This window comes from Aythya marila, assembly GCF_965140915.1.
Source record: "Aythya marila genome assembly, chromosome: 9".
Taxonomy (NCBI): Eukaryota; Metazoa; Chordata; class Aves; order Anseriformes; family Anatidae; genus Aythya; species Aythya marila.
In genome coordinates, this window is record NC_139050.1 from 6,833,118 (window position 1) to 6,858,923 (window position 25,806).

The 25,806-nt window shown below is 45.1% G+C and overlaps 1 protein-coding gene across 2 annotated transcripts in view; it reads left to right on the forward strand.

The window, feature by feature from the left end:
* Positions 1-668: 668 nt before the first annotated feature.
* SPSB4 (splA/ryanodine receptor domain and SOCS box containing 4) overlaps positions 669-25,806 on the forward strand; it is an 87,507-nt gene continuing 62,369 nt past the window's right edge. The window contains exons 1-2 of one of the 2 annotated variants that reach the window (XM_082766888.1): positions 669-924; positions 22,776-23,631. In XM_082766888.1, the coding sequence (XP_082623014.1) occupies positions 22,938-23,631 (694 nt within the window). In that variant the 5' untranslated portion in view covers positions 669-924; positions 22,776-22,937. The remainder of the gene's footprint in view (positions 925-22,775; positions 23,632-25,806) is intronic. The other variant, XM_082766887.1, reaches the window with a different exon arrangement.

Below are 25,806 nucleotides of genomic sequence, written 5' to 3' on the forward strand. Positions count from 1 at the left end.
TCACAGAATCTGCAGCTCTAAGGACTGAGAGCATCTCCTCAGCATTTTTTATGGGGTAGGCATGGGCGTTTCTCCTGCCCAGTTTCTTGAACTTGTTAAAGTCTGAAGACTTCAGTAAATGAAAAATAGTGTAGAAGTAAGTATCACCGTGAAAGGTGAGGTAAAATATTCTTGCCCTCTCCATCCCTAGAAGTATAGTGCGTAGACAGAGCACTAGAACTCGAGGGAAAAATACTACGGGGAAAAAAAGTAAGTTTTTCACCTCTGTAAGCTTTTACTGCCTCATCCCACGCGAGGCAGCTGTTTTATGCCACCTTTACGGAGCGCTGTAAGGTCTCTGTGAGGTCCATCTGCGCTGCTTCCCTCCCCGGGATTGATCTCAGTTTGGGGCAGGAGGAGAGGCAGCGGCTGCGAGGAGAGCGCCGGGAACGGGCAGCGTCCGTGTGAGGTGAGGGAAGGGAAGGGAAGGGAAAGGAAGGGAAGAGGCGTCGCCTCCCCCGGCGGCTCCCCCGGCCCTTTGGAGTCGCGGCCCGGCGCCGCCATGAGCCCGGTGGCGTCGCCTGTGGCGGGGGGGGGGGAGCCCGGCGCGCCCCGGCTGCGCCGCCTCAGGCAGCCGCCGGCCGGGCGGGCGGCGCTCGGGGGCCGGTAGCGGGCGGCCGCCGCCTCCCCGGGCACCGCGCACCGGGCGGGGCTCCCGGGCGGCCCGGCCCGGCCCCGCCGAGCAGCGCCGAGCCCCGGCTCCCAGCCCCGGGGCGCCTCCGTGCCGGGGCCGCGGCTCCGGCAGCGCCCGGCCCGGCTGTCCCCGCTCCCCCACCCCGCCTCCCGGCGGCGCTTCCCCTTTCAGCGCTGCGCCCCGGCGGAGCGGTGCCGGGCTCGCCCTGCCCTGCCCTGCCCTGCCCGGCCGTGCCCCCGCGGTGACTGGCGGTAAGTTCGGGGCCTCCCGGGGCGGGGATCCGCGGGGATCGGGGCTGCTCCCGGCCGGGCTGCCGGGCGGGGAGGCGCCCTTCAGAAGTGTTCGCCCAGCGCAGCGTTTAGAGAAGGAGATCGCTTCCCCGAGCCGTGGCGGGGATTGCTGCTGGGTGTCGGCAGGGCTCGCTCGGGGCTGTGTGGGCAGCGCAGCGCTCGGACCGATCCCAGACCCGGAGCAGAGCCAGGAGCCAGCCCCGGGTCCGGGCGTGAGGCTGGAGCTGCAACAAAGCCCGGCGCTGCCCGGCGCGCCCCCGCCTCACTCCTGCGAAGTCCCCTCGGTGCCCCGGGGAGGCTGCGGGGCCGCTCCGTGCTGCCGCCGGGTCCCTGCCCCGCTCTGTGCCCGGGGCTCGCGGCTCGCAGCGCTGCGGGACAAAGCGCCCTGCGGCCAGCGGCACCATCCCCTCCGTGCCGGAGCCGGGGCTGGGGTTGTCACGGCGCTCCGCTCGCCTGCGGTGACAGAAGCGCTCCCTGAAAGCCGTCTCCTCCTCGGAGAGCCCTTGTCCCCCAGGGAGAAACCAGCCCCGCAGAGGGGCTCTTGGCGCTTGCGGCTGAGCCCTGCCTGGCTGGCGGAGCTGCTCCGAGGGATGCTGCGTTGTTAGTGTTGGCTCTGTAAGTAAAACAGCCCGTCAGGGCCGCGGGTATCTCACTGCTATTACATTGTTCGGGGCTGCTGACAGAATAACGCCAGATGCCGTGCGTTCTCGTAACAACAAGTGGGAAGTTTTATAACTGGCATTGGGAAGAGAAGCGTGGGTTTCTTGCTAGCTAACGTGCCTCGGTGTCCCGCTGCCGGCTGGGGATGACCTTGAGCGACCATCCTGTGCCTCGGTGTCTGCCGGGGCTCTGCCACATCACGAGAGGACACAACTTCACCGCTCTGGGTCCTGCCGGGGCCCTGCTGTGGCTCTGCGAGCATGGAGTGGCACCACGGGGCTGGAGAGCCCTGGGCTCACAGCGATCCCACCTCTGGCCCCAGCGTGCTCACTGCGCTTCTGTTTGACTTTGCAAGTGCCACCTAAGCCAGCTTAGAAACGCCGGGCTTTATATTCAACAGGCTTTGAATATGTAAAGCCTTGGGGCTTTGGTATAATCAAGCGATGCTGCCTTTTTGCAAGTAGCCCTTCAGAGTTGTGAGGGTTTTGCCCGTTTGGTTGTGGTGTTTTTTTGTTGTTGCATAGAGGCATCAAAAGGCAACCAAACAAGAAAACTGCAAAGTACTGTTGAAATATCTTGCTTCTTAAAAGAAACGGAGCTGGTGATTTTTGGTTTGGCCAAATTACAGTCACCTTTACGACTTGTGCTTTGTGCAGCACAGGAATTTCTGAGCGATGGGCCGTCTCTCCTGTGACTCCCCATGCAGCAGCTCATTAACTTGTCAGGCTTCGTTGTTGCTGTGTAAACTTCTGTAATGGATTTTCCATGTACCAAGAAAAATCGAGCAAGCTATTTTTGTCTCGTTTTCCTTTACAATCACCATTTGCCCCTTGTTTGTGGATAGGTCACTGTCCTCTTTCTGGGGGGAGGGAAAATACTTTTCCCAGTGGAACTCAGTGCTGTGCTCCAGAGCCATGTGCGATGGTTACTTTGTGTGTGGGGGGTGGTTGCTGTTTTCATTCAGATGTTCAGAGACTTTTCCTCTGGGGAGCCTTTTTGCTTATGCGTTTGAGGCATAATGGCAGCAATTGAAGAGGAAAGCAGAATGTGGTTTTCTAAGACGTTGTTTATTAAAACTACTTGATTAAAGTGATGAGCAGCAGTGTGTTACATACCCAGCTGTCCTACCCTTGTAATTCTTCCTGGCCAAGAACAGAGTGGAAAGAAGCTGGAGGGATGCCTCTACTGGGCTAAAGGTCTGTAAGTCAGGTTGCGTTGTGGCTGCTCACTACAGCTCACTGGCATCCTTTACTCGCAGCTTTTTGCACTGTGGCAACATGTCTTCAGTGCAAATTTGAGGCTTTCAGAGTGCTTCTGGGCGCTGTACATCCCAGCTTGAATGATGGTAATGTATAGCAGCGTTGCTGGTCACTTCCATTTCTTCCCTCAGCCAGCGAGGATAAACGCGCTCTTAATAGAATATACATGTAAAGGAAATCTAGATGGGTTTTCTTTTTAGCGGGTTCACCAGGATGGAGGTTTGATGTAAATGTTGCTGGACTTCGTAAGGCTTGGCTGAAGGCCAGAGGTGGTGGGGAGGAGCGCTGGCTGGCATCGCAGCGGTGGGCAGGGCTGGCCTCGTGGCTCGAGCTGCGAAGGGCTCCGTGCTGGAGGAGCTCTGTTCAGATTGCTGTGGCTAATTTTGTTTATTCTCACTGGGCTGTGGTGTAATGCAGTGCACAACTCGGGGCTAATGGAAATGTAGGCCACGCGTGTTGTCCTGGGGTCTTAGAGTATTTGTTAAGCTGGTATAGATCCGTTTTCTGTGATGAAAGCAATGCTTAAGGCTGCCCATTGAATAGCTAACCACATTTTTTTTTTAAGTCAAAACTCAATGTAAAGTTGCTCTGCGTAGCTAAATATTTGCTGATAATTCTGTAAATTACTGTTGTTGGACTTGCTGTTTGAAAATAAACATGTGCTGTGGACTGAAACTTGCCAGACCAGATAGCTACCTCACCCACGTGTATTTTTCATGGGATTGTGTACATGCTGGTGAACCTGCATTGCTCCCTGCAACACGCACATCCTTCAGGGATGGCTTTTCCAAATTGCAGTTTAGGTTACTGACAACTCTGGCTAATGTACAGTATGCTATAGGATAAGGTGTTAATGTATCATGCACTTTGTGGAAGAGTTGTTCATGCCTTTAAGCTTTTTTACTTCACTCAGCTTATGTTTTTGTGGGAGTTGTTTGTTTGGAATGTTTTGCTTATCTGCTTTGCAAAGTTGCCTGTGGTTCACTGCTGTAGTTGGTAGACCAGGTCCTGCAGACACACTAGGGTGCATTCGCCTACGTTCTGCATGAATCCAGAGTTTCGTAATAACTAGCAATCGACTGGTGTCATTTACTGTGAGAAAGCTTTTCCTATTACACTGTTCAAGGTACTGCTGAAAGCAGACAGCTGTGTGCATGCCCTGCACGCTCTCCACCGTACCTGGAGTTGAAATGGTAGGTGCTCTTTGAAGTCTGTTTTGAGCTGATGTCCAGCATGATGCCAGGAAATGCCTTTGTTTTGCTTTAGCTATTTGTACTGCTTCATAGCCCACAGTCCTTTAGATTGCATGGTGATAAAATTGCTTTTCTTTTTTTTTTTTTTTTTTTAAATTGAAAGCTGACAGATAATCAGTAGTTTCTACTAGCTACCAAGGAAATATCCTTGCCCTTAGGAGTCTTTATTTTAAAGCAAAGTTTAAAGAAAACAGGGATGTCCCAGCAGCTGGAAAACTCCATTAGACAGGGCAAGAAGAAATGCATTTGATGTGGCAGTGCTGTGTAACACAGCACGTGACTTCGGGCTAAGAGCTGCTGTTGGAATTTGATTGGCAATATTTGCTTTAAAGCTAATGGCTATACTTTAGCTACCTCTGCCCTACTAAAGACTGGGCCTGCCCATCGACAGGGTTGGGAAGAGGTCAGTTCTTTCCTTCCTTTGGCTGCTTTTGGACCAAAGATGGAGAATTGACAGATTTGTGTTTGTATATATTTGTATATGCGCATAGATATCTATTTATATATATGTGTAATATATATGGGTGTATGTGCCTTTTTTTATTATTATTTTTTAAGGGATGTCATCTTTCGCTCAGAGGTGAGCGCAGGGCACCCTGCCTGTTCTCTTCCTTAGTAAGAGGTTGGGTGCCCAGCCTCAGCATGGGTGCTCAGCTTTGACCCAAATCTGCTCACAATGAAGTCACTTGAATTTGAACTAGTGCTGAGCAACATCTTGTGCAGCTGTATTTCCTTCTCTCTGCTTATTTTGCATATCTTTGGGTCGGACACCGCAGGCAAATCCTGCTCGCTATTGGCAGCAGCTGACGGGTATGACTGTCGCACTACAAAGCGAGGGTGACTTCGCAGCTTTATCTTCGAGGATTTGTCAGCGGCTGAAGTGACAAGTTAGCTCTGGTGTACAGCACAGAACGTGGCAGTGTATGAAATCCATCTCGGAGCTGCCTGCAAGTAATTCTTTCAGAGCCATGCAGCAGGTTCTGAAGGTGTTTGCTTTCTTGCGCGTTCCCAAAAGCTAGTTCCAGCTAGCTAACGCCAACTTTCCTGTCTATAACCAAAGTCTCGAATGCACTTGTGTGCTCTCAGGCTGGGTGATCCCTTTCCATGTTAACAATTCCCAGCGAAGATCTCCCCAAAGGGATTTTGGGAGATTCCCCACCTTTATGGTAGGTCCATGTCCTGGGATGTAACCAGGGTCCGGACTGCTCTCGCTCTGTCTTCTGAAACTTCTTTGCAGGGTACCTGCTGAGCTTTCTCAGCAGGTAGGTGCACCAGAAAGCCTGAAACTTTTCTGTCTTATGTCTGTGAAAAAGGGTTGTCATGAGGACATTTGACTTGGACTTTGCTATTGCCATTTCCTTGGCTTTCAGTATGACTGGTTTCTGGCGCTGCTGACATCTGGGTAATATTAATTGCAGTAGTCTCGCTTCTAATTCAGAGTGTGCTGATCAGTCACTAAATATTTATATAGTCCTTGTTTTTGAAGTTGCAAGATGAAAAGGGTGTGTTTTCTATCATCTTTCCTATTCAAAAGCAAATAACGCATTGAAGCTGCTGATTATTTAAAATGATCAAAATATCAAAAAAAAAAGAATTTCCTTTGTACTTGGGTCCGTGCTGACATAACTGTTTCCAGTAGTCTAAAAAATCTCGCGTGTAGCTCATTGATGACTTGTGTAGACTGAGATTCAGGGTTGTAAGCGCCGTGATCATCTGCCGAAGATGTGAGAATGTGCTCAGGAAGGATTTGTTACAACATGTGTCCTATCTTATCCGTTGAGGTTTAGATATAACAAGATATATTAAACAAGCACCAGCATGAGACCTGAAATACATACTGGTTATTCCTAAGTTTCTTAACATTCATATTAACAATATTTGAAGCAAAGCGTGTGGGTGGGGAGAAGGAAGGGGAGAGGAGCTGCCTGTGCAACCAGTCTCTGAGCAGCTTTGTGGTGAAGTGTGGCAGGAGGGCAGGGAGAGGAACCATCGACAGCACACGTGCTTGGATGGGCGCCTGGAGAAAAGGCGAGGAGCTCACCTTCAGTAGGTACTGAGCCCAACTATTCATCAGTATGTAAAGATGAAATGGGGAATGAGAAAAGGTCTCAGGGGCAAGGCACACATGAAATTATCAGTTGCTGTGGGATATTTGTGCGATGCCTGAGCTCCTTCCCGTGAGGCTCAGCAGTGGCGTGGCAGCGTGCCTTCCTTGCCTGCTGGAGCGCTGGGAAGAGAGGAGGTGCCTGAGATTGCTGCCTGGAGTTCATGTCTAGGAGTAGAGTGATCTTTGATTTTACAGTATTTATTTTTTTTTCCAGCAGGCCATCTACACCATTGATAATTGGCTTTTGTGCCCTTAGACTCTGTAACAAGAATTAACAGTTACTTGCTCGTACTCACCTCCTTCTAGCAAAGTTGAATGAAAGTGCAAGAGAAGAAGAAATCCATACATGCCAGGACATCACAGTTTGACCGCTGGAAGAAAACACCAAAGGGAAATTCAAGCTGAAATGTATTGACACTCCAGGGACGTGAGACTGACTGATCTGGCTCTTACTTCTGTACTCCATTCGCGTTCTGCTAATTGAGGAGGCTGGAGCAGGAAGTCCTAATGAAGGCAACCCATTCCCTTTGCTCCATTTATTTTTAATTTTATTTTTTCTCATGGTGAAATAGCTTGGAACTCAGTGGACCTATGCCCAAGGTGGGTAAGAAATGTTACTTAGTAGTGAGTGCAGACTGATGTGTAATTATTCGGGAGAAGAAGAGAGACTATTTCTCTTTCCCTGCAGCTAGAAATTGTTGAGATTGATTGACTGTTGGTGTAGCATCCTACAGTGCGCTCTTCCAGTGCGTGGAGGTCTGTCTACTCCTGCTTCTGCAAATGAAGATAGTGAATTAATGCAGAAGTGTGTGTGTGTGTGTATATATATATATATATATATGCACATATATATTAATGTTGGGTGTTAGAAAGGGTGGGTGGAAAGTCTGCTGCCTAAGTCTGGCATGTAAATGTAGACGTCTGAATTAGTAATGCAGGAGCCATAGTAGTGAGCGTAGCAAGTAGCTCAGTTTGCCAGGAGCACTGATGGCAGTATAGACAACCTGGGTACTTCCTGTGCAGGCATACAAACCGTGCAGAGCAGGCTTCTGTTTACACCCATTATGAAAAATGTGGGAGGGATGCTTCCTCTGGATATCCTTACACCAAGCCATGACTGACATCTAATACTACTTTCTTCACAGAGTTCCCACGTAAGTGGCCCTCACAGGGGATGTTCTGCTTGTTCTTTTTTTAAGCTGAATATTTGTATGTGGTGGTTTTTGCTTCCACAGCTGTTTTCTATTTTGTTTCAAAATGCTGCATTAAGAGATAAAGCAGTTTGGCAGGACCTAAACCCCCTTGCGTTCCCGCTTGTCCTCAGATATCAGAGCGTTTGGGGGTGCCTGGGTTTAGATTCTGAGTGATGCCCAGTTCAGCTGTAAAGTCCAATTGCATTCAATATATTAATTTACCACGCTCATGGCTGCACAGTAGAGCAATGCACCTTTAGTCCAGTAGCTTAACGACTGGTGTAGTTTGTCAAATCAACAGAGTACAGGTTCTTTTGGGTTGTCGATGATAAATACACGTTCTGCAAAGCACGTGCAAATACCATGAATATGACTAACGCAACCAGCTTCGTGTAAGTTAACTCATGAAACAGCTCTATAGAGACAGGTTTCCTGGGGAAGCACTCAGTATAACTGAGGGTTTGGATCTCACCCAAGAGGCATCCCTGTGGGGAAAGCGAGGTTCAGCCCTTCGGCTGATCCCAGAAGTCAGCCGTGTCCTTCTGACTTGTCTGCAGTGCTATCTTCCCTATCATTTTTTCTCTCTTGAGCTGTTTTTATGCTGTTTTCTTACTGCTAGCTGAAGCTTGAGTGACTGTAGTCATATGTATCTTCGTTATTCTTGGTGTAAAATCTTGGTTTTGCTTTAAAGGTATAGGCTCAGAGAAATGCAGAGCGAATGCTCAGCAAGGGTTGGTCGCATACTGGAGGTGGGTAGCCTTTGGGACGGAGGTTTGTTTGGCATCGTAATGAGATTATCATGAGCAAAGTTCACCCAGAGGTCATCTTTTGTTTATCAGTTTGGCTCAGGGCTGGCCAAGCTGCCTATCAGTCCCATAGTACCATCAGGTTCCCCATCCCTGTGGAGATCTCACAGCCTCGCCGTGGGGTCTTTGCTCCACTCCACCCTCCGTGCTATTTCTCTGAGCACACCAAGCTCCCCTGGTGCTGCCAGCACCTAAGGTTGCAGGTTATGTTGCCAAGGGGACTATCATGGAGCACATTCCTTACATATCTGCTGCATCTCACCCTGGAAGTTTCCTCAGCCTTGAACCTTCTCTTCAGATGTGGACATATCGTTAGTCTCAGTAAGTCACCTCCAGCAATTATTCCCCACCAAAGTGGTAAGAAACGTGGTGTGCCAGAATCAAAGCTGAGCCTGATGGTCTATTGCAGAAATATAATTGTAAGGGAAAATTCAAGCAGTCGCTGTATGACAGAAAAGATGTGTGGGTTGATGAGCTTAGTAGAATGCAGTTCTTGCACTTAGGTCTCTTATAGTGCAAGAAGATATTTTTTATTGTATGTAATAATTAGCTTTTGAAATGAAGGGGATTATCTTTCAGTTTAATCACTCTGCCTTAATAGCAGGGGAGAAAAATTACTGTTTTGTAAGACTTTCAGCTCTGTTCTCAGTGTTTTCTAAAATGACATTTTAATTGAATTTGATATTTATGGTACTGATAATTGTTGTTCTTGTGGCTTCCTACCTGTTCTTCACCATATACTAAGCAGCTGTATTTTTAAAGATTGTGTTCTGCTCATCCTCCCAAACAAATATTATTTCTTTTTGTGCGTGTGAGGAAATTATTACTTTCATTTTTAATGTCTAGCTCTAACATTCAGCTACACTTCTCTCGTTAACACAAAGCATTATATAGTTGCTTCATATCCAGTACATGAATAGCTTGTACATAAATAACAAAAGTAGGTTTAAATTTCATGTCTGTACTTAGAAAAACTAATGGATGGTAATCAGCCTAATGGCTGATGATAGATTGTGCTGTGCCAGCAGGGGAGCTTGCGCCCAGGAAGAGTAACACAAGATCAGGAATGGCTAGAGAATAGTTGGTGAATTTGGTGCTTTTTTAATTCCTTCAATTAACCTGATTAAGCAGCTTAGCTTAAATGAGCAGAACGTGGGGGTTGGAAGTTCTCCCATGTAGTATTTTCCCCCTGCTTTAGGAATTAATTCCTTTAATATTTTGTCTGTAGAAAGCAGGCAGCCCTGGTTGCTTTTGTGGCTTGCACAGGCATGAGACACCCTATGCTTAGTATGAGAGGCACACACAGGCTTATTTTCCTCTGCAATTGGATCTAGGCAGAAGTCATAAATCATAGTGATTTCTGCACAGTGCAGTTGAATGGAGACTGACTACCCTATTTTATTAATATTGAAAGTTCACTCTGCTTACATCACTATTAATTCTTCCTCAGAAGGAATATGCTGTTTTTTTCCTTTGCCTTTTGCTCAGCTTCAGAGATGTGTTTTGCAAATGCCATCCTCTGGTACCTGAGGCTGGTTTGTTAGGGTATCTGTGGCAGAGCCTCTCCAGAGCGTTGACTGAGCAGATTTTGGACATGGGCTTCTTTGTTCAAGAACGTTTTGTGCTGTGCTCCAGCTATAGCATTGAAGCTGTGTGTTCTCATTGCTCTTGGATGTCTGTGTTGGCTGCAGCTGTGGCAGACTTCAGCAGATATTTTTCCTCCTACACTTGCCAGCCCGTTGCCTGCCTGCTCTTTTGTTCTTCCGACCCCTGTTTCAGGGCAGCGGTTCCCAAATGAGGGAATTCCAGCAACCATTTTGGGACAATACCTAAGATTTCCAGTTGCGCCACCAGTGTACTTTCCAGGTAACCTGGTGCGTCCTCTTTCCTCCCCAGTCTTTATTTTCTTAGTGTCAGGTAGGGAATTGGGTTGGGGCTGTTAGATGGTAGCACAGGGTTCCACCTCCCTCTGCTTTTCCTGAGGATGTCTTTTCCCTTTCTAGTAAGAGTGGTGGCTATGTCAGAATATGTTGTAGTATCTTCTCAGAGCACAGAGAAGCAGCCTCAGATGGAACCAATTTGTGTATCCTACAGACCCTGAAGATACCAGGGAACCTACCTGTTAGAAACTACTGCAGCATCACTTGGACTAGGACTGACCTGTGGCATCGTGGCAGTTTGGAGCTCAGTGTGGCTAATCTCTCCTCTTTTCAGCTGCTGGCCTAATAAATTGTTGATTTCCTAATTATAGGTCTTTCCATCTACTGCTGGCTCGTCCTCTCAGCAGGAATATGCCCTCAGTTACACTAATATGTGGCCACAGATTATTTTGAACAGTTTTCTGAACGAATTCAAGTATTTTTGCAGTATTAAATGTTGTGATTTCTTACACAGGGTATCATTAAACCCAAGTAGTAGCTTTGGAAATTGGGATCTGTGTTTATATCATGTTTTTCTGAAAAGAATTTCAGAGAAGATATTGACACTATTGTAGCCTTTCTACTCCTCTGTATTATATTGTGCTAACCGAAAGCCTTGACATCGAGTATTGCTAATTACTAGTGAGTCTATATATTTACATCGAACCAGGTCAGGTATCCGATGCCTAAGGAAAGGTTGAGGAGTAAGTGTGGTTCTGTGATCTCTCTTTTCAGTCATGCCAGGTGGGCTGCACTACCTGTAAAAGCCTGTGATGTGGAGTTGGAGGTAAACATCTTAAAATAACACTAAAAAATAGGAAAGATGTCTGGTGGTCTTCATATGCATCAGTGTCTTCCCCTTTCTCTTTGTTGATTATGAGGAGAACATTAAATGAGTCAGTGTGTTGGTTCTGGAGCTGTATGAGATGAATTCCTCTTCTTTCCCTTCTAATTGTGGAGAAGATTGACTTTTTTGTTCATTCAAAAATGGACCTTTACATGCCTTTATTTTATCCCAGTGATGACCTCACCCACATCAGAGAATCCACATTTTGTCAGGGGAATCCCACCTATGGGTCAGGTTAGTACTTACAGCTGGCTTTATCATTTGGAAACAAGTGCTCTTTTAGGAGCTGAAGTGGGCCAGTGCCAGTGGAGAAAAATAGAAGCAGCTTCGTCTGGTCATTGACTGAGATGATGAAGTGTGTGAAGGGAGCTCAAGAAGGCTCCTACAGAGATGTGGGCACAGGGGGCAAAGCTGTAGTTACTAAGAAGGAAAATTCCCGACAGTAAAAACAGTAACACACAGAGCAGGTCTTTCCCTCTGTTACACCACTGGGATGAGTTTGGTGTAGAATCTTGTCTGAGTGGCTAGTGAAAGCTGGTTGTTTTTTATAAACCCTCTTGTGTAGTTGTAATTATTTTGGGGATAATTCAGCTTTTTGTGACTAGTTGAGTACTAATACAAGAGCAGATTAAAGTCCATCAGGAAGGCTGTGTGAGTAAGCAAGCCATTTGGGACTTCCCAGAGCCCTCAGGAGAAGGATGGAAAGGAGAGGGGGACTGTGGAAAGACAAGGATTGTAATGGCAGGGCCCTCTGCCATAAATCTGTGATGAAGATGATATGCAGTGGAATCGAAAATACCCGGTTTTTATTCCCTCTGTTGGCATAGGGAAAGATACCTGTTCATGAGAGAAATTCCTTAGGTAATTAGAAGTATTTGTAAACTCCTGGATTTTAACACTGCATTTAACTTTCATACTGGATAAATCATCTTTGTTGTGAACTGTAACAGTTTGAGAGGTAATGATAAATACAAAAATTCCCAACCACTTTTGATCCCGTGATTCTAGCAGCAGTTTCAGTGCCTGCTCGATGTTTTGGGGCAAGGTATATAACAATTTGTCCTTTGAAAGAGTGCTTGAAACCTAAACTCCTCAGATTTCTAGTACCTAAAAAGATAACCCTTTTTTCTTAGCATGTTGGCCAAGGGCTAGCTTTCCTTTACTGTGAAGTAATTTGTACTGTTTGTATGGTATCCGACACAGCTTTACATTCAGCAGCAGGGTGGTTTTAAAGTGACTTCCAAGTCTGTAGGAGTAGTAAACCACAGTTTGCTTGATAAAAGCAAATTTCAGTTTCGCTGGCATGAATACCTGGGCTGCATGTCAAATGATGCTGGAATAACGTTCATGGTAACAAACTCGGTTCCCTCCTATCTGTGCTGTTCTTGAACGTGATGAAATAAACTGAGTCCAGCTCTGATAAAGTTGAAAGACTAAATTTCTCGGTATTTGTTTGGGAATGTAGGCTGCATTGAGTGTGTTATGGTTCTATAGTTTATTTATTTATTGATTTATTTTTCTGAAGGTAGCCTCATATTTTTAAAGATATTTCTAAATGTCGCTATTATTCTTTGCTATGCTTGAAATCAAGGTGTCTGCATATCGTATTGCAGTCTAGGGTTTCACTGATTTTTCCAAAATTTAAAACTAAAAGTGTGGTGTGGGGTGTTCTATTTAATTAATTAATTAATATATTGCACCTGTTGCTAGAGTTCAGCTTGTATTTACTGTGCTTTCTCCTTGTATATAGTGCTGCTGAACCAAATTTAGACTGAATGTATTCTCTCCAGGGCAAAACAGAGCCCTGCCTGAATTATTGGAGGACTGGTGTCCAGCAAGTTTCGATGATTGCTTGAAGATTCTCTACAATCATATCAAATGTGTGTTTTCATGCAAAGTTACTGGGGCATCCTCATTTTTGTATAACTTTGGCAAGACTTTTGGAATACGATGCTAATTCTTTTACTTCACTGACAGTACACCTAGACACTGAGTACTGATACCTTTTTATTCCTATCAGAAATTGGATCATTGTAGAGCTTTCTTCCAAATAATTTGCATTTTTTTTCTTTCTCTCCTTCCTTTTCCCCCAGTACATTCAAGTATGAAATATAATCAGCAGTAAAATGGTGCTCAAAAGAAAATTCTCTGCAGAAGGCTACTGTGCAGCAGTAACTTAGGTATGAAGGTATTTTGAGAAACGCAGACCTTGCATTTGAGCTTATGGACCAGAGTCTGGTTGGGACTCCTGTAGGTATGCACAAAGCTTATCAAAGCTGATTTATTTCCATCCGTACCTTTATTAGGAAGTCTCGTTTTTAAGTACTTCCCTGTGGTTAGAAATACCTGGAATTGTTGGCACTTGTAGCATGACATTCTTTTAGGATGTGTACTGTTAGGTCAGTAATAAAGCAGTGTAAATGCTACTCAAAGGGACAACTTCTTTCACCATGTCTGTTCCTAGCTGGAGGCCCTCTCTGCTTTTAACACTGGAAACAGTCTGAGTAATGTGGATGTTTTCTTCTCTGAAAAGCATTACTTGTTTGCAAAGGCAGTGTTTCTTCTTCATCTGGCTCTAGTGAAATGAAAGATCCATAAAGAAAATAACACCCTACTAGCCTCTACAACTGTAAGAGGAGTCTGGCTCCACACACAGGTATTCCCATGTGTCTTCAGGAGTAGCCGGATTCTTGTCTTGGGTGCATCACTGGCACTGCATCTTTAACTCTTTAAATCCTCGTGGCCTTTCCCAGTTTCCCCTGCATTACTAAATTCTCCATTTCCTTAATTAATAGCAAACACAAACAAAGTATTAACCTGTAAAATAGGGAAGCTTTTATGTGTATAAGGCAAATCAATTTTGTTGCTCAGAGCTCAGGCAGTTTGTTTCTATGTTATTACTTTCTTCTTCATTTCCATTTGTCTGTGCAATTGTTCTTTACTGACAGATGGGCTTTAGCAGAGGCGTGTTTAAAACAAATGAAGTTCACTGCTGTAGCTCAAAGAAATGTGTTGGGATTTTTTGTTTGTTTCTTTGAGAAAATATTTGTTTACGGACTAGGAAGTTGTTTTGTCTCTTTGTTAGAGCTCAAAAGCTCTGTGTAACTGCATTTGTAACCTAACTGGGGAAATACCAAATCAGCATAAATCAGTTCATGTTCTGAACTTCTGATGGTGCTTCCTTAAGATGTGTGAAGTCTGTTTACTTCACTTCTGTTCTTTAAAAGAAGCCACTCTAGAGACTGCAGGACTAATGAAGTGTTGCTTCCTGCTCCCTTCAGGTCTTGTGGCAGACTAGGCTTCAGGTCTGTAGGATGCGTTGCCTGCAATTACAGCTTTTTAGTAAACTCATTTTCTTCTGTGTTCCTTATAAGATGTGGGCTTGCAGTCCAACCAGATCTTCCACGTGGTTGCTTCCAAGATGAATGTCCTCTCCCCAGCTGGCACGCAGTCATCTCAGAGCCCGCTACTGTTCGTCAGGTCTGGCTGAGGGGAACTGCTGGCTGAAAGAGTTAAGGGGGAAGGGTTAGGAGGGATGCAGATGGTGCAATTGTGTAAGCCTATTTTCCTATTAAACAAAAGAATACGCTTTTGTTTGGGACCAAACTCGTTCTGTGCGCTCATCCCCTCCGTGTCTGTGCGCGCACAATGACTGCTGCCCTGCGGCCACAGCCCGGGCCTGACCGTGTTGTGGCTTCCCGAGGCCTCGCTCCCCACAGCCCGTCCGGCACCGCTGCGGGGGGCAATATCCACGGCTCTCGCCTGTTGTGCTTGGCCAGAGGCACAATATGTTTTTGTCACCAGAGTTTGGCAGCTCTGTTGGAAGCATTAAAGCCATCCAGGTCAGGCCAGGAGCAGCCGCTGACGGGCCGCTTCAGCTGGAGCCTCGGCCACGTTTGCCTCTGGGCCACCAGCATCTGACAGGTGTTGTTCATGTGCTGCTTCTGCAGCTCCTACCAGGATTAAGCAGCAAAAGGCTGCAAAACAAAACAAGCAGACAAAAGTAGTCTGGTCGTTCCAGGAGAATTGCAACTTTTAAGCCATCAGTGAATTTCTTTTAATGAGAGGCACAGAGACTAAGAACTTGGCTTGTCCAGTAACTACAAAACATATGTATAGGCATTGTGAGGCTGGAGAAATCTCTTTTAGAGTGCTAAGTCTACAGCAGCATTGGGATTAAAAGAGAAGAGCTGCTGTTAGTGGGTGTTCTTCCTTAGTCCCATCTTTATCGTGGTGCTGCCCCTCAAAAACCAGCTGTAGGCCTCGGCTTCATCCCAATTTACAGAGACTCACCAGGCTCGGGAAACATTGACACACACACTGACTGACTGGCCCTTGAGCTGAGGGGCTGGGTTTTCACTGGAGCACGTTGTTGTGCTTCCTGCAATTGCAATAAAGTTCTGGTGAAAAGTTGTATTGAGCTAGGGGAACTCTCGTTTGGCTGACTGTCACATTCTGCCATCCTTGGACCTCCCCTCAGTCTGCGTGGGGAGCAGTTTTGGCTCACCCCCTGTGATCTGTAGCCAGCTACACAACTGGGATGATGCTTTCCAGTGGCCTTCTTCTCATCTCTGACTTCCTAACTTTTCTTCCATTTTGAAGGCCAACTGATTGTACTGCACCTTACAGCGGCAGAAATGCAGGGAGTTGGAATGTATTCAGCCACATCCATGGTCATATTTTTTTCTGTTTTGAAACCAGAGCTCATAGGGGCATTGATCCTGTAAAAAGCTGTAGAGGTAACATGTAAAATAAATTGCCAAAAATGTGTTAGGATGGTTAAAAGTAGCAATGACTGGAAAGAAATTGAGATATTAAAACTTAATTATTCTTTGGGCTTTAAATCTCTTGTGTTCTGACACTTAATGGTATTACTTACTTACTTGGTGAAGCACAGCTGAGTAGATATGTAAAGTGGCAAATGATCCTGTATAATGCAAAATGGAGCAGAAAACATAATTCTCAATTTGGTGTTAAGCCTTATTCATGTGTTAATTTGCTTTTTTAATATAAGCCTGACACTTGAACGTTCAGAATGACTACTTCAGCCATTCAGGAGGGAGAGGAAGGTATTTACCATAATGGAAGGGTGGCTGCTGGATGAAAGATGCATGATTTCTTGTCAGGAGGGTGAGGGAGCTGAAAGCTCATGACTTGAATTTAGACGTAAAGTTCAGCTGTGCCCCTTGGGGCAGCTTGAAGTTACTGTGGAAATTCACTCTACTGTTTTGGGCTGCTGCTTAAATAAATGGTTCTGAATTTCAGATTTTTTTTTCCTCCCCCTTTTGCTATGCCAGAGCAAGTGTTTACGTGACTGTCTGATATGCCAGATCAGAGGGCTCATACACCTGAAAATAACCCAGCAATATGAAATAGTAGATTTTACCCACTTAAGCTTTCTGAGGCTGATCTATCTCAAGGGGCATTAGAATGCAGGTGGCTGCAAGACAAAAGGGAAGGAACAAATGGGTAGAAGTGGTGGAAAAGTGGCAGTTTGAACACAAGTGAGTTTATGGTAATCACGGAATCACATGTATTCCTGTTAAATACCCTGAAACAAAAGTACGTTTTCTTTCAGTAATTTTCCAGTGGAATGTTGCAGCTCTAAGTAGGACTTGCATAGCAAAAATAATAATAAAAAATTGCATTGTGTTACTGTATTTGTTTTACAAATTACATTGCTATATTCTGAGAAGTCATTATGCAAAAAACATTTACAGAATAGAACTGTTTTTGTCATCTTTAATGTTTCTTTGGAAAATTAATCTTTGTGTCTAAGACCAGCTTTCAGTACCAGAGAGGCGTGTTCCAGAAACCTGCAGAGATATGGAAGGCTTACAAACAAACCATAACTTCAAAACAGCTCGGCTCCAAAGTACAGTAGATGGAAGTATTTAAAAATATACATTCCACTGTATTCAGAGCTACTCAAGATTCCTTCTGAATTCTTCATGATCTTACTAAACTGCTTCTAACTCTGGCGGTACAGATGGTGTGGTATTTCAGATTATTCTAATTCCAAGCAGCTAAATGCACAGTCTATTTTAACAACAAGCTTATCTTGAGTTTTGAAACAATTACATTTTTGTAACATTACAAAACAAGTCACCCTTTATGGATGAATGTCCTTGGGATTTCCATGATCTGCATTCCTTTTAGGAATTGAAGTTATGACTTACTGCTGCAGTGTTCATCCCACATGTGAAATGTTTGGTAAGTGCGCATGCAGCGCAAAGTTTTATCCGTAGCACACGATTGTATAGGGTATCCAAGCATTTCTGGCTGGCTGCATTCTTGCTGTGTATTCCATTTGACAGAGAAAGCCAACATTGTTCAAGATACACAATAAATCAACAATGTTGGATACCGGGACCTATAGTTGAAACCAAGCTGGCCAATCTTTTTAGGGTGCCAGGAATGTGTTTAGTTCATTGTCGCCCTCAGAACAGTGTTGTCGTGATTTCGTGGCTGTTTGTGCGCTGCAAACATAGGCCCTAGACATTGGGCCTTGTGCCTTTACATTTTCTGTGTGGAGTTGAAAGTCCTTGTTCATAAACGTGTGAAATGCTTTTCACTGACTTGTCCAGCACAACATGGCCTGCATTTCTCTTCTTCCTATCCCTCCAGAAGAGAGGGCAGGACTAGGGTTCGATTCAGAGTGCTCGAACATTTCGGGTGTCTGTTCTGTTCAGGCATCTGGAGAATGAACAATTTTCCTGCCCATTGAGAAGAGGCTTCTGTGGCAACTCCTCCTTGCTGTTCAGGAGTCCTGGCTGGTAGCAAAGCCCATGCCAGCTGGGAAGGTGGCAGCAAGGCCTGGGTGCGTGAGAGGATAAAAAAAACATGACCAGAGTCGATAGCATAAAGCGTCAGAACTGTCTGTTTGGATTGCTCATAGACAGAGGGGTCACCTTCTTGGCTTTTTTGGATGGATGGGAATCACCTAGCTTCTTTTCACTTTTTGGTGGTGTCACTTTAGTAGTATTAGCACAAGCCTTAGCATGTTGTTCCTGTAGGTTTGAATTGTTTCTCTGGTATCATTTCTCATCTGTGTTTTTCAAGTTTTCTGCGTGTCTGGTTCCTAGTAATCCACAGGGAGACATAACCATGGATGCTGAAAGCTGACTTTGCAGAAAGCATGTTTCTTTTATCAGCAGTTATGTTCTACCGATGCCAACATACTGAATTGCTAAAAATGCACTGTATTTAATTACAATGAAGTGATATCCCAGCAAGCCTTTCTCTGGTAAGTATAATTTGTGTTTTTATTGTGAATAATTTCCCTAAATATTTTGGCAGTCTGCATGAGAACACAGCTAAGCGACGTTGACGCACTTTTCCTGTTTGGAGTTGGCTTGTTCTTGTACAGTACGCTTAATGTAATCATCATACCCTGACAGAGCGTGGCATGAATGTGAAACTGTGAGACAGAAATCATTTAGGTCACACAAATTAGCAGTCTTCTCAGCCAGGGCTTCCCAGTTGCTAAAGGACTGCACTAGTGCTGTTTGTTTTCTCATTCCATGAAAATAATACTTTTTTTCCACAATATCTTTTGTCACATGGCTGACTGATGAAATTTAGTGAAATTTAGTCTCTAAACAGATATGCTGAGAGGTTGTGTATATTATGCCAAACTGAAATATTTTCCTTTTTCCTAAGTGCTGTGGTGGTTTGAAAATGCTAGAGGAGTGAAGCTCTGGGAAAGCAGTGTTTTCAAAATCAAAATTGACATTTAATTTGCATTCAAAGCAAAACTATGCAATGAAAATGCATCTTCCTCTACTTTGAGAATACTTATGTCTGTGTATGTTGTTCCTGATACTGATTTTTAACTGCAAGAAGATGCAGGCAAGGACCTAAGTTTCTCTCAGTAAGGTAGTATGAGTGCCAGGAGTTGAATGATGGTGCTGTGCTTCAGCAAGATTTTGTCAGTTTGTGGGATGGTGAGAAGGCTTTATTTATTTATTTATTTTGACCAAGCATTTCTGTACATGTGTTGAGTACACCTTAATCTGAAAGGAATAATCTTCCATCCTACTGGTTCACCCACAATTTATACTAATCCTGTGTTGTCTAGCCATTCAGTCCTGCAGAGAAAAAGCCAATTTTGTGCTACCTCTGCCAGAAAAATTGTTAGTAAATCCTCTTCCCCTTTTGAGCTTTGTGCTTGGTTTCCCTAACAAGCTCTGGTGAGCAATAATTGTGTATCTCTGTGGGGAGATGCTGACGGCAGCAGTGAGTAGGGCATTTCCAGGGCTTCTGCACTGGAGGTGTGGAAGGGAAGTAGGGAGGGGATGTTTGTTGCTGGAGGGAGCAGCCAGGCATCCTCCCCGCGCTGGAGCACAGAAGGCTTCACTCCTCTGACAGCAGCTTCTGACAGGGATGAAGGACAAGGGGATGCTTCTGCTGCCGTTCTTGCTTCAGAGCTGGTCTCTGCCATCTGTTTGGTGTTAAACAGGCAGGATGCAGACAAGGAAAGGGATTAGACGGTCTTGGCTTTGAGACAGGATGGTCCTGCAAGCAACCAAAGGGCCCGTTGTGAGCTGCCAGGAGGACTGTCTGCACGAGTCGCTCCCTGCGGGGCTCAGGTTAATGGTGCATGGGTTGTGAGCAGAAGGCATGCACTGCAAGCCCTCGCTGCCACCTCATAGAAAGAAATTTTCCCATCAGCTCCCACTAAACACCAGTGATCAGAGCTGTCAGGGAACAGCTAGAATGGGGTTACACCTGTGCTGCTGTAGTAGTACAAAAGATTAAGTGTTGGCTTTGTTTTTGCGTGTTCTTGCTCAAGTCCTGTGATAGCTGAAGGACACAGCTGTGGTGGTAGTTGGCCTTCTGGCAGAAGCTGCGAGCAGCTACGCAGCATGCACAACTAGAGTGGGACAGAGTGTCATATGTTACAGTGGGCGGGAGAAGGTTTTTGATGAAAGGCAGCTTTTGAGCGCTAAGAAGCTGTCTTAGCTTTAATGCATCAGAAATGGTAAGATTTTACATTATTGTTCAATCCTGTGTCCGTACAAAGCTATTGGGCAAAATGTTGCAGGATGTAATTAAATTGTTTGGTAGTGTCTGTATACAAACAGGCATTCATCTCTCTGGACTATCATTGTAAGATACGGTTTCAAACCAAAATAATTACTGAGCACATCCCAGAGCAAAGACACAATTGTGCTTGTATCAAGGTGCTTATAATGATGCATTTTACTCTTCTGAATTACTGATCTAGTTATTAGCAACCTATTTCTGTTACAGCTTGGGGCATATTAGCAGCAGTGTTTGTCTGTGGCTTGCCAAGTCACTTCCTTTGGTGTTTATTAATCTCTTGGTAGTTTGCCAGGTAAATCTCAGTGCCAAGATCAGTTTCTTATGTGATCAGGAAGTGAAACATGAGGATGCTCTCAGGACTTCCCTGGCCATCTCCCCTCAGCACGCTAACAGGAATGTGGCGATTGTCTTGTACTTTAGAGATGAAATTTTCAGAGGCACATAGAGCTCAATCTCGTACAGGAATCACTGGGGTTCCCTTTGAACATCTGACATTTTTCCTCTTCATATTCTTCCTTCAAGCTCAAACAATCAAACATCTTTTTTACAAGGAACTACCCAGTTACTGATCATTGTCCTCCTAGGAAAATCTGATTATCTGATGGTATTTACTCCCTGTCACTTCCCTGTGTGTTTATTAGTGTCAGTATTTCGTTGCCGCCTGAATAATTAGCATGGAATAAAGTATTGACCTTGCTTCAGTGGGCCACATTTGCCATCATACCCTGTGAAATGACCTATGAGCGCTTCTGCAGTAGCACAGTGTGAATGTCAGGTTAGATGTAGTTACTGTTTGGACTTTCAGATTCTTTTTACTTGGTTTGGAAAGAAGGGAGGGGTCTTCCAAGCTAATTTCAGGTGGGGTAATTTTCAAGTTGTGGCCCTGTTTCAGTGAGAAGAAGCTCCTGGGAGACATCTGGAATCCTCCTGCAAGCAAGATATGAGGGGTTTGGGTGCTTATGTTCCATTTTGATTTCAAATTGTTGAAATAGTTTTTTTGATTACTATGTTAATTTGCTAAGTTCCTGTGTCTTTCAGGTGAGCGAATGAGTATGGCTGTAACACCAGCTTCACGTCTTCTGTGTCCAGTTTTAGTGGGCGGGGGGGAAGAGGCTGTATTTCAGCATGCTTTTCTCAGCGCCACAGCTTAGTTCTTAAGTAAACTTGATGTATGCCTACAAGTTAACACAATGTTACAGAAATGTTTACAGTTTTTGCAAGTTACATTGAAAGACTGTTATTTGTATGCCAGCCATGTATGAGAAGGTGCTTGTAGATATTTGTCAACCTTGAAGACTGTACCTTGGAATTTTTCAGTAAGATAATTTAGGTTTTTAATACATGAAGGAAACACTTTCTTTAGTATTAGCCATAGTAAATAATTAAGAGGCTTTGTTCAATTCTAAAACATGGCAGCATGGATGGTAAATTTTACAGGTGTTCTTTTCATAGGCATGTATTTTGTTTTCCTTCCACTGTGAGTACATGTTTCTTGCTTGTATTCTTTCAGCAATGATCTTCGCAGTGAGACAGTAAATCTGGGGTAGAATTTCTTAAAAGAAAACAAACAAAGCTCTGGACCTGTGGCTTACCAAGTACAGTCTTGCAGAACATTTTTTTGCAAGACACTCATACCCCTGCCTGGTTTTGGTGCTTCATGAAAAGCAGCTGTCACTGAGATTGTTCATGCTTTTGCGAATTTGGTGGGTTTTGCTGCTTCTTAAAACACTTCATCGCTCTGGCAGTGAAAAGCAACAGGGGGGCTGCTCAGCCATAGGTGGGCATCCCAGGGCTAGGCACTTCGAAGGCCTGGCTGCAAAGGGTTGTACACAGCTTCAGAAACATCTTTCCTAGGTGCTTTTGACAACTTCCAGCAGAATTACCATGTTGTCTGTGGAAGCACAGAAATTACACATTGCAAAATTATCTGTTCCCGCTAACGTGTCTTATTGTCTTCCAGTCCTTCTGATCAGCCTAATGCTGCAATATAGAAAATGTGGGTTAGCTTGCTCTCCAGTACTATGAGCAATCTGTGCTCTGGCAGCAGCTGCCCATTAGAAATGTCTGCCAGAGAACTGATATTGCCCTTCTTCATTTGTCCTTCCATGTCTCCTATTCTCTCATTTCCCCTCTTTTTTATCTCTATTATTAAAAAGAAATATATATATTTTAAATTACTTAAGGGCAGCGTACACTAAAATAAACGTTTTAGATGTTGCTGTTTTTGCCATTTGCTGTTGGCTGTGTTTCTTCTGCTGGCAGTGTGGACGCTGAAGCCCCGTGTTGCAAGGGTCTGGGGGAGAGAGCTGCTGGGAACAGAGGGAGACGGCTCCTGAGAGAGTGAAACAAAAGGTGGCAGTGAAAGTGAAGCTACAGCTGAACGTACAGTTTATTGCTGTTGCTGGGGAATACTGTACGCCTGTTTCAAGACTGCTGCAAACCTGGCCAGACAAAATGGGTGGAAGGGCAGAAGGTGGGGAATGTCTGTATCCGATTATGAATTGGAGGAAATGACTGTCTGTGCTCTGCGCGCTGGTGGGCTCGGAGCACGCCGCCGGCAGGCTGCTTAGCGTTGCAGGGTACCGAACAAAAAGCGGTGAATCGTCAGCTTTTGTGTTTAAAATAACTACCAGGCTTACAAGAAGTTGTTCCTTAAAAATATGTTGTGGGTTTTCTGTTGGCTTTCTTAAACTAACTGGAAACTTTCTGCTTTTTTTCAGGAACGTTTTTTCTCTGAAAACATTGCTGCTAAAAAGCTCCAAACAGGAGAAGTAAATCCAGTCAGCTTGTCAGGTCACTGGCTCAGTGTAAAAGCGCTTTCATGAGGTAACGTTGGGCCAAAGTCAACTTTTCTTTCTCCTTTGTAAATCTGCAGCCAAGCAATGGGCCAGAAAATCTCAGGGAGCATAAAGTCTGTGGATGTGAGGGAGCCCCCTTATAGACCTGTTAAACGAGAGCTGAGAGGCCCGGATTTTTGCAAGCCCGCCCGGCTGGACATGTTGTTGGATATGCCCCCTGCCAAGCTGGAGGTCCAGTACAAACACGCTTGGAACAATGAAGATCGCTCTTTAAATATATTTGTAAAGGAGGACGATAAACTGACTTTTCACAGACACCCAGTGGCCCAAAGCACAGATTGCATCCGGGGCAAAGTCGGCTACACGAGAGGCCTCCACGTCTGGCAGATCCACTGGCCCACGAGGCAGCGGGGCACTCACGCTGTGGTGGGCGTCTCCACGGCCGAAGCTCCACTGCACTCGGTGGGGTACACGTCGTTGGTCGGTAGCAATAGTGAATCGTGGGGCTGGGATTTGGGACGCAACAAACTCTATCACAACTGTAAAAACCAGCCTGGGGTCACGTATCCAGTCTTTTTGGAACCAGACGAGTCTTTTGTACTCCCAGACTCCTTACTGGTGGTGTTGGATATGGACGAAGGGACGCTCAGCTTCATGGTAGATGGACAGTATCTTGGAGTGGCCTTCAGAGGACTAAAAGGGAAAAAACTTTACCCCATAGTCAGTGCAGTTTGGGGGCACTGTGAAATTACAATGAGATACATCAACGGACTTGACCGTAAGTGTTAACGCGTTTCTTCATTGCGTTGTCTCTCAACTCTTCTCATGTAGGATTTATTTTCTTTATCTTTTCATTGTGAACCGAGTGTACTGGAGGAGGACTCTCCACCGTGAGTAAATTGCAACCTGTAGTTACTGCACACAGCTAACAACGGTATGGATTGTATCAAAATATTTTCTGTTGTGAGAATTTTCTGTTTCAGCCAGCAGAGTGGCAGGAAATCTGTGTGCAAAGAAAGCGAACAGACTGAGGGGAAAAAAAAAATCTTGAGAAATTTCCAGGGTATATTTAACAGTAAAACTCTCGTTTACTTGAGGATGTGTTTTAAATCTATGGTTTTCAAATAGGATTTGTGAATCCTATAAAACTTTATGGTGGTATTGGGAACTCTTGCATGGTGTGTGCAAACAGGCTTGAATTTAGACCAGTGGGCTTGCTTGTCTGCAGGACCCTCAGAAGCAGTGGTGGATCCTCAAGAATCTGGGAACTCAGGTCAGATACTGTTTTCAGCAGTTTTTCTGAAATTGAGCTCTTCTCCTTGGTTCATTTCAGAAGGTGATGTTCTTCAGAAACACGGTTCATTGGATAAGCTTTAGCTATTTTTGATATAAAGGGACAAATCAAATGCCTTTGGTAGTAAGGAGCAGCATGTTGCTGCTGTGTCCCTAAAGTAGCCCACCAGAAGATGCTCTGTGGAACTGGGTTTTGTGCAGCTCTTCTGCGTTTGGGAAAGAGCGTGCTCTGCCAGAGCCACTTCTGCAGCACACGTTGGGCTGTGCCCAGCTGCCCACACGCAGCTTCTCTGCTGCTGGGCACTGCGGGCTGCACGGCTGAACGAGGTAGCAGGGAGTGGGACCTTGTTAATGCTGGGTTATCTGATCCACAGGATGAACTGGGAATGGAAATACAGAGATTTAGCAAAAGCACATGGCTGGACTGAACTTTCTTTGGTTTTTGGACTTTATGAATGGAACTTGTTTGTATAAAAAGGGACTAATAGCAAGCGTGCAACACCTCTGCCTTTCAGTTAGTGATATTTAAAGGAATTTACAATTCCTTTCAATTAGGTTGGGATGGTCTATTTTTTTCCCCATCAAATTAATTCTCTGCTCATTAGCCTCGCGTCTGACATACAAAGTAGAAACATAATTAAAGAACTTGACCCTGTTAAAGATTGCTTTTTCATAAGCATCTGTAATAGGCACTGGGGGGAAGAATCTTTATCCACAGAAGCCCCGCAGGTTATTACAGTCAAATGCTAAATAGCTTCTTGAGTGCTTTCATACAAGGGAATATCAGAGGATCGTAAGTATTTTGCAATCACTCAGACGTTGCAGAGTTGTGTGCTGACTGCTTGCCTCAGACTTTTTTTGGAGGCTGGTGGGGGAGGGATGCTTTTGCAAACTGAGTATTTGTGTGCGAAAGCAGTTTTCATAATGCTGGGAATATCTGCCAAGCTAAGCAAAGTACTGCTCGGCTTGCTCCACCACGTCCTCAAAGGGAGGCGTTCTGCCTTCCTGCTGTACCCTCTGCAGGGCTGCTCGAGGGAGCCCCAGAAAGATGAAAAGAAGGGACGAGGATGTGAATGAGTTTGGTAGGAATTATAAAATAAAAGGGGCTAAGTGGGGAAGCATAGCTGTGGTCTGTGAGACGGCTGAGAGAAAAATTCCCATCCGGTCTCTTGTGGGATAGTTTTGCTGGAAAAGGCAGGATGGCTTCCTTAGATGATCCCAGAGGAAGGCAGAACAGTCGTGCTCAGGCATGAACCCATGGCTAGGAGTAAACGTGTAAACTAAGCTTTTATGTCGGCCTGAATGCTGACCTGATCATGTGAAGAGGAAGTGTAAAGGCACTTTGCCGTGAGGCACTTTGACATCCTGGAGTCACGTCATTTGTTATCACATGGTCACTGATCCCTTGCTGTCCTGCAACAAAAACAGCATTCAGGAAAGCAGAGTAGCTTGTCTCGCTGGTGCCCTGAAACAAACACCTTCTCTTCTCCGCCAAAAGCCTTTCTATCCAGCCCAGCATATGTGTGCTTGGAGGTTGTTGGTGGTGCTGCTTGCCCGCTTTTTAACCTTATGGATCCTCAATTTGTCCTGCAAGTATTTCGTGCTGCTGATTGCTGCTTTTGGTAGATCTGGCAGTCGCAAGTGAGCTGTTCCTGAAATT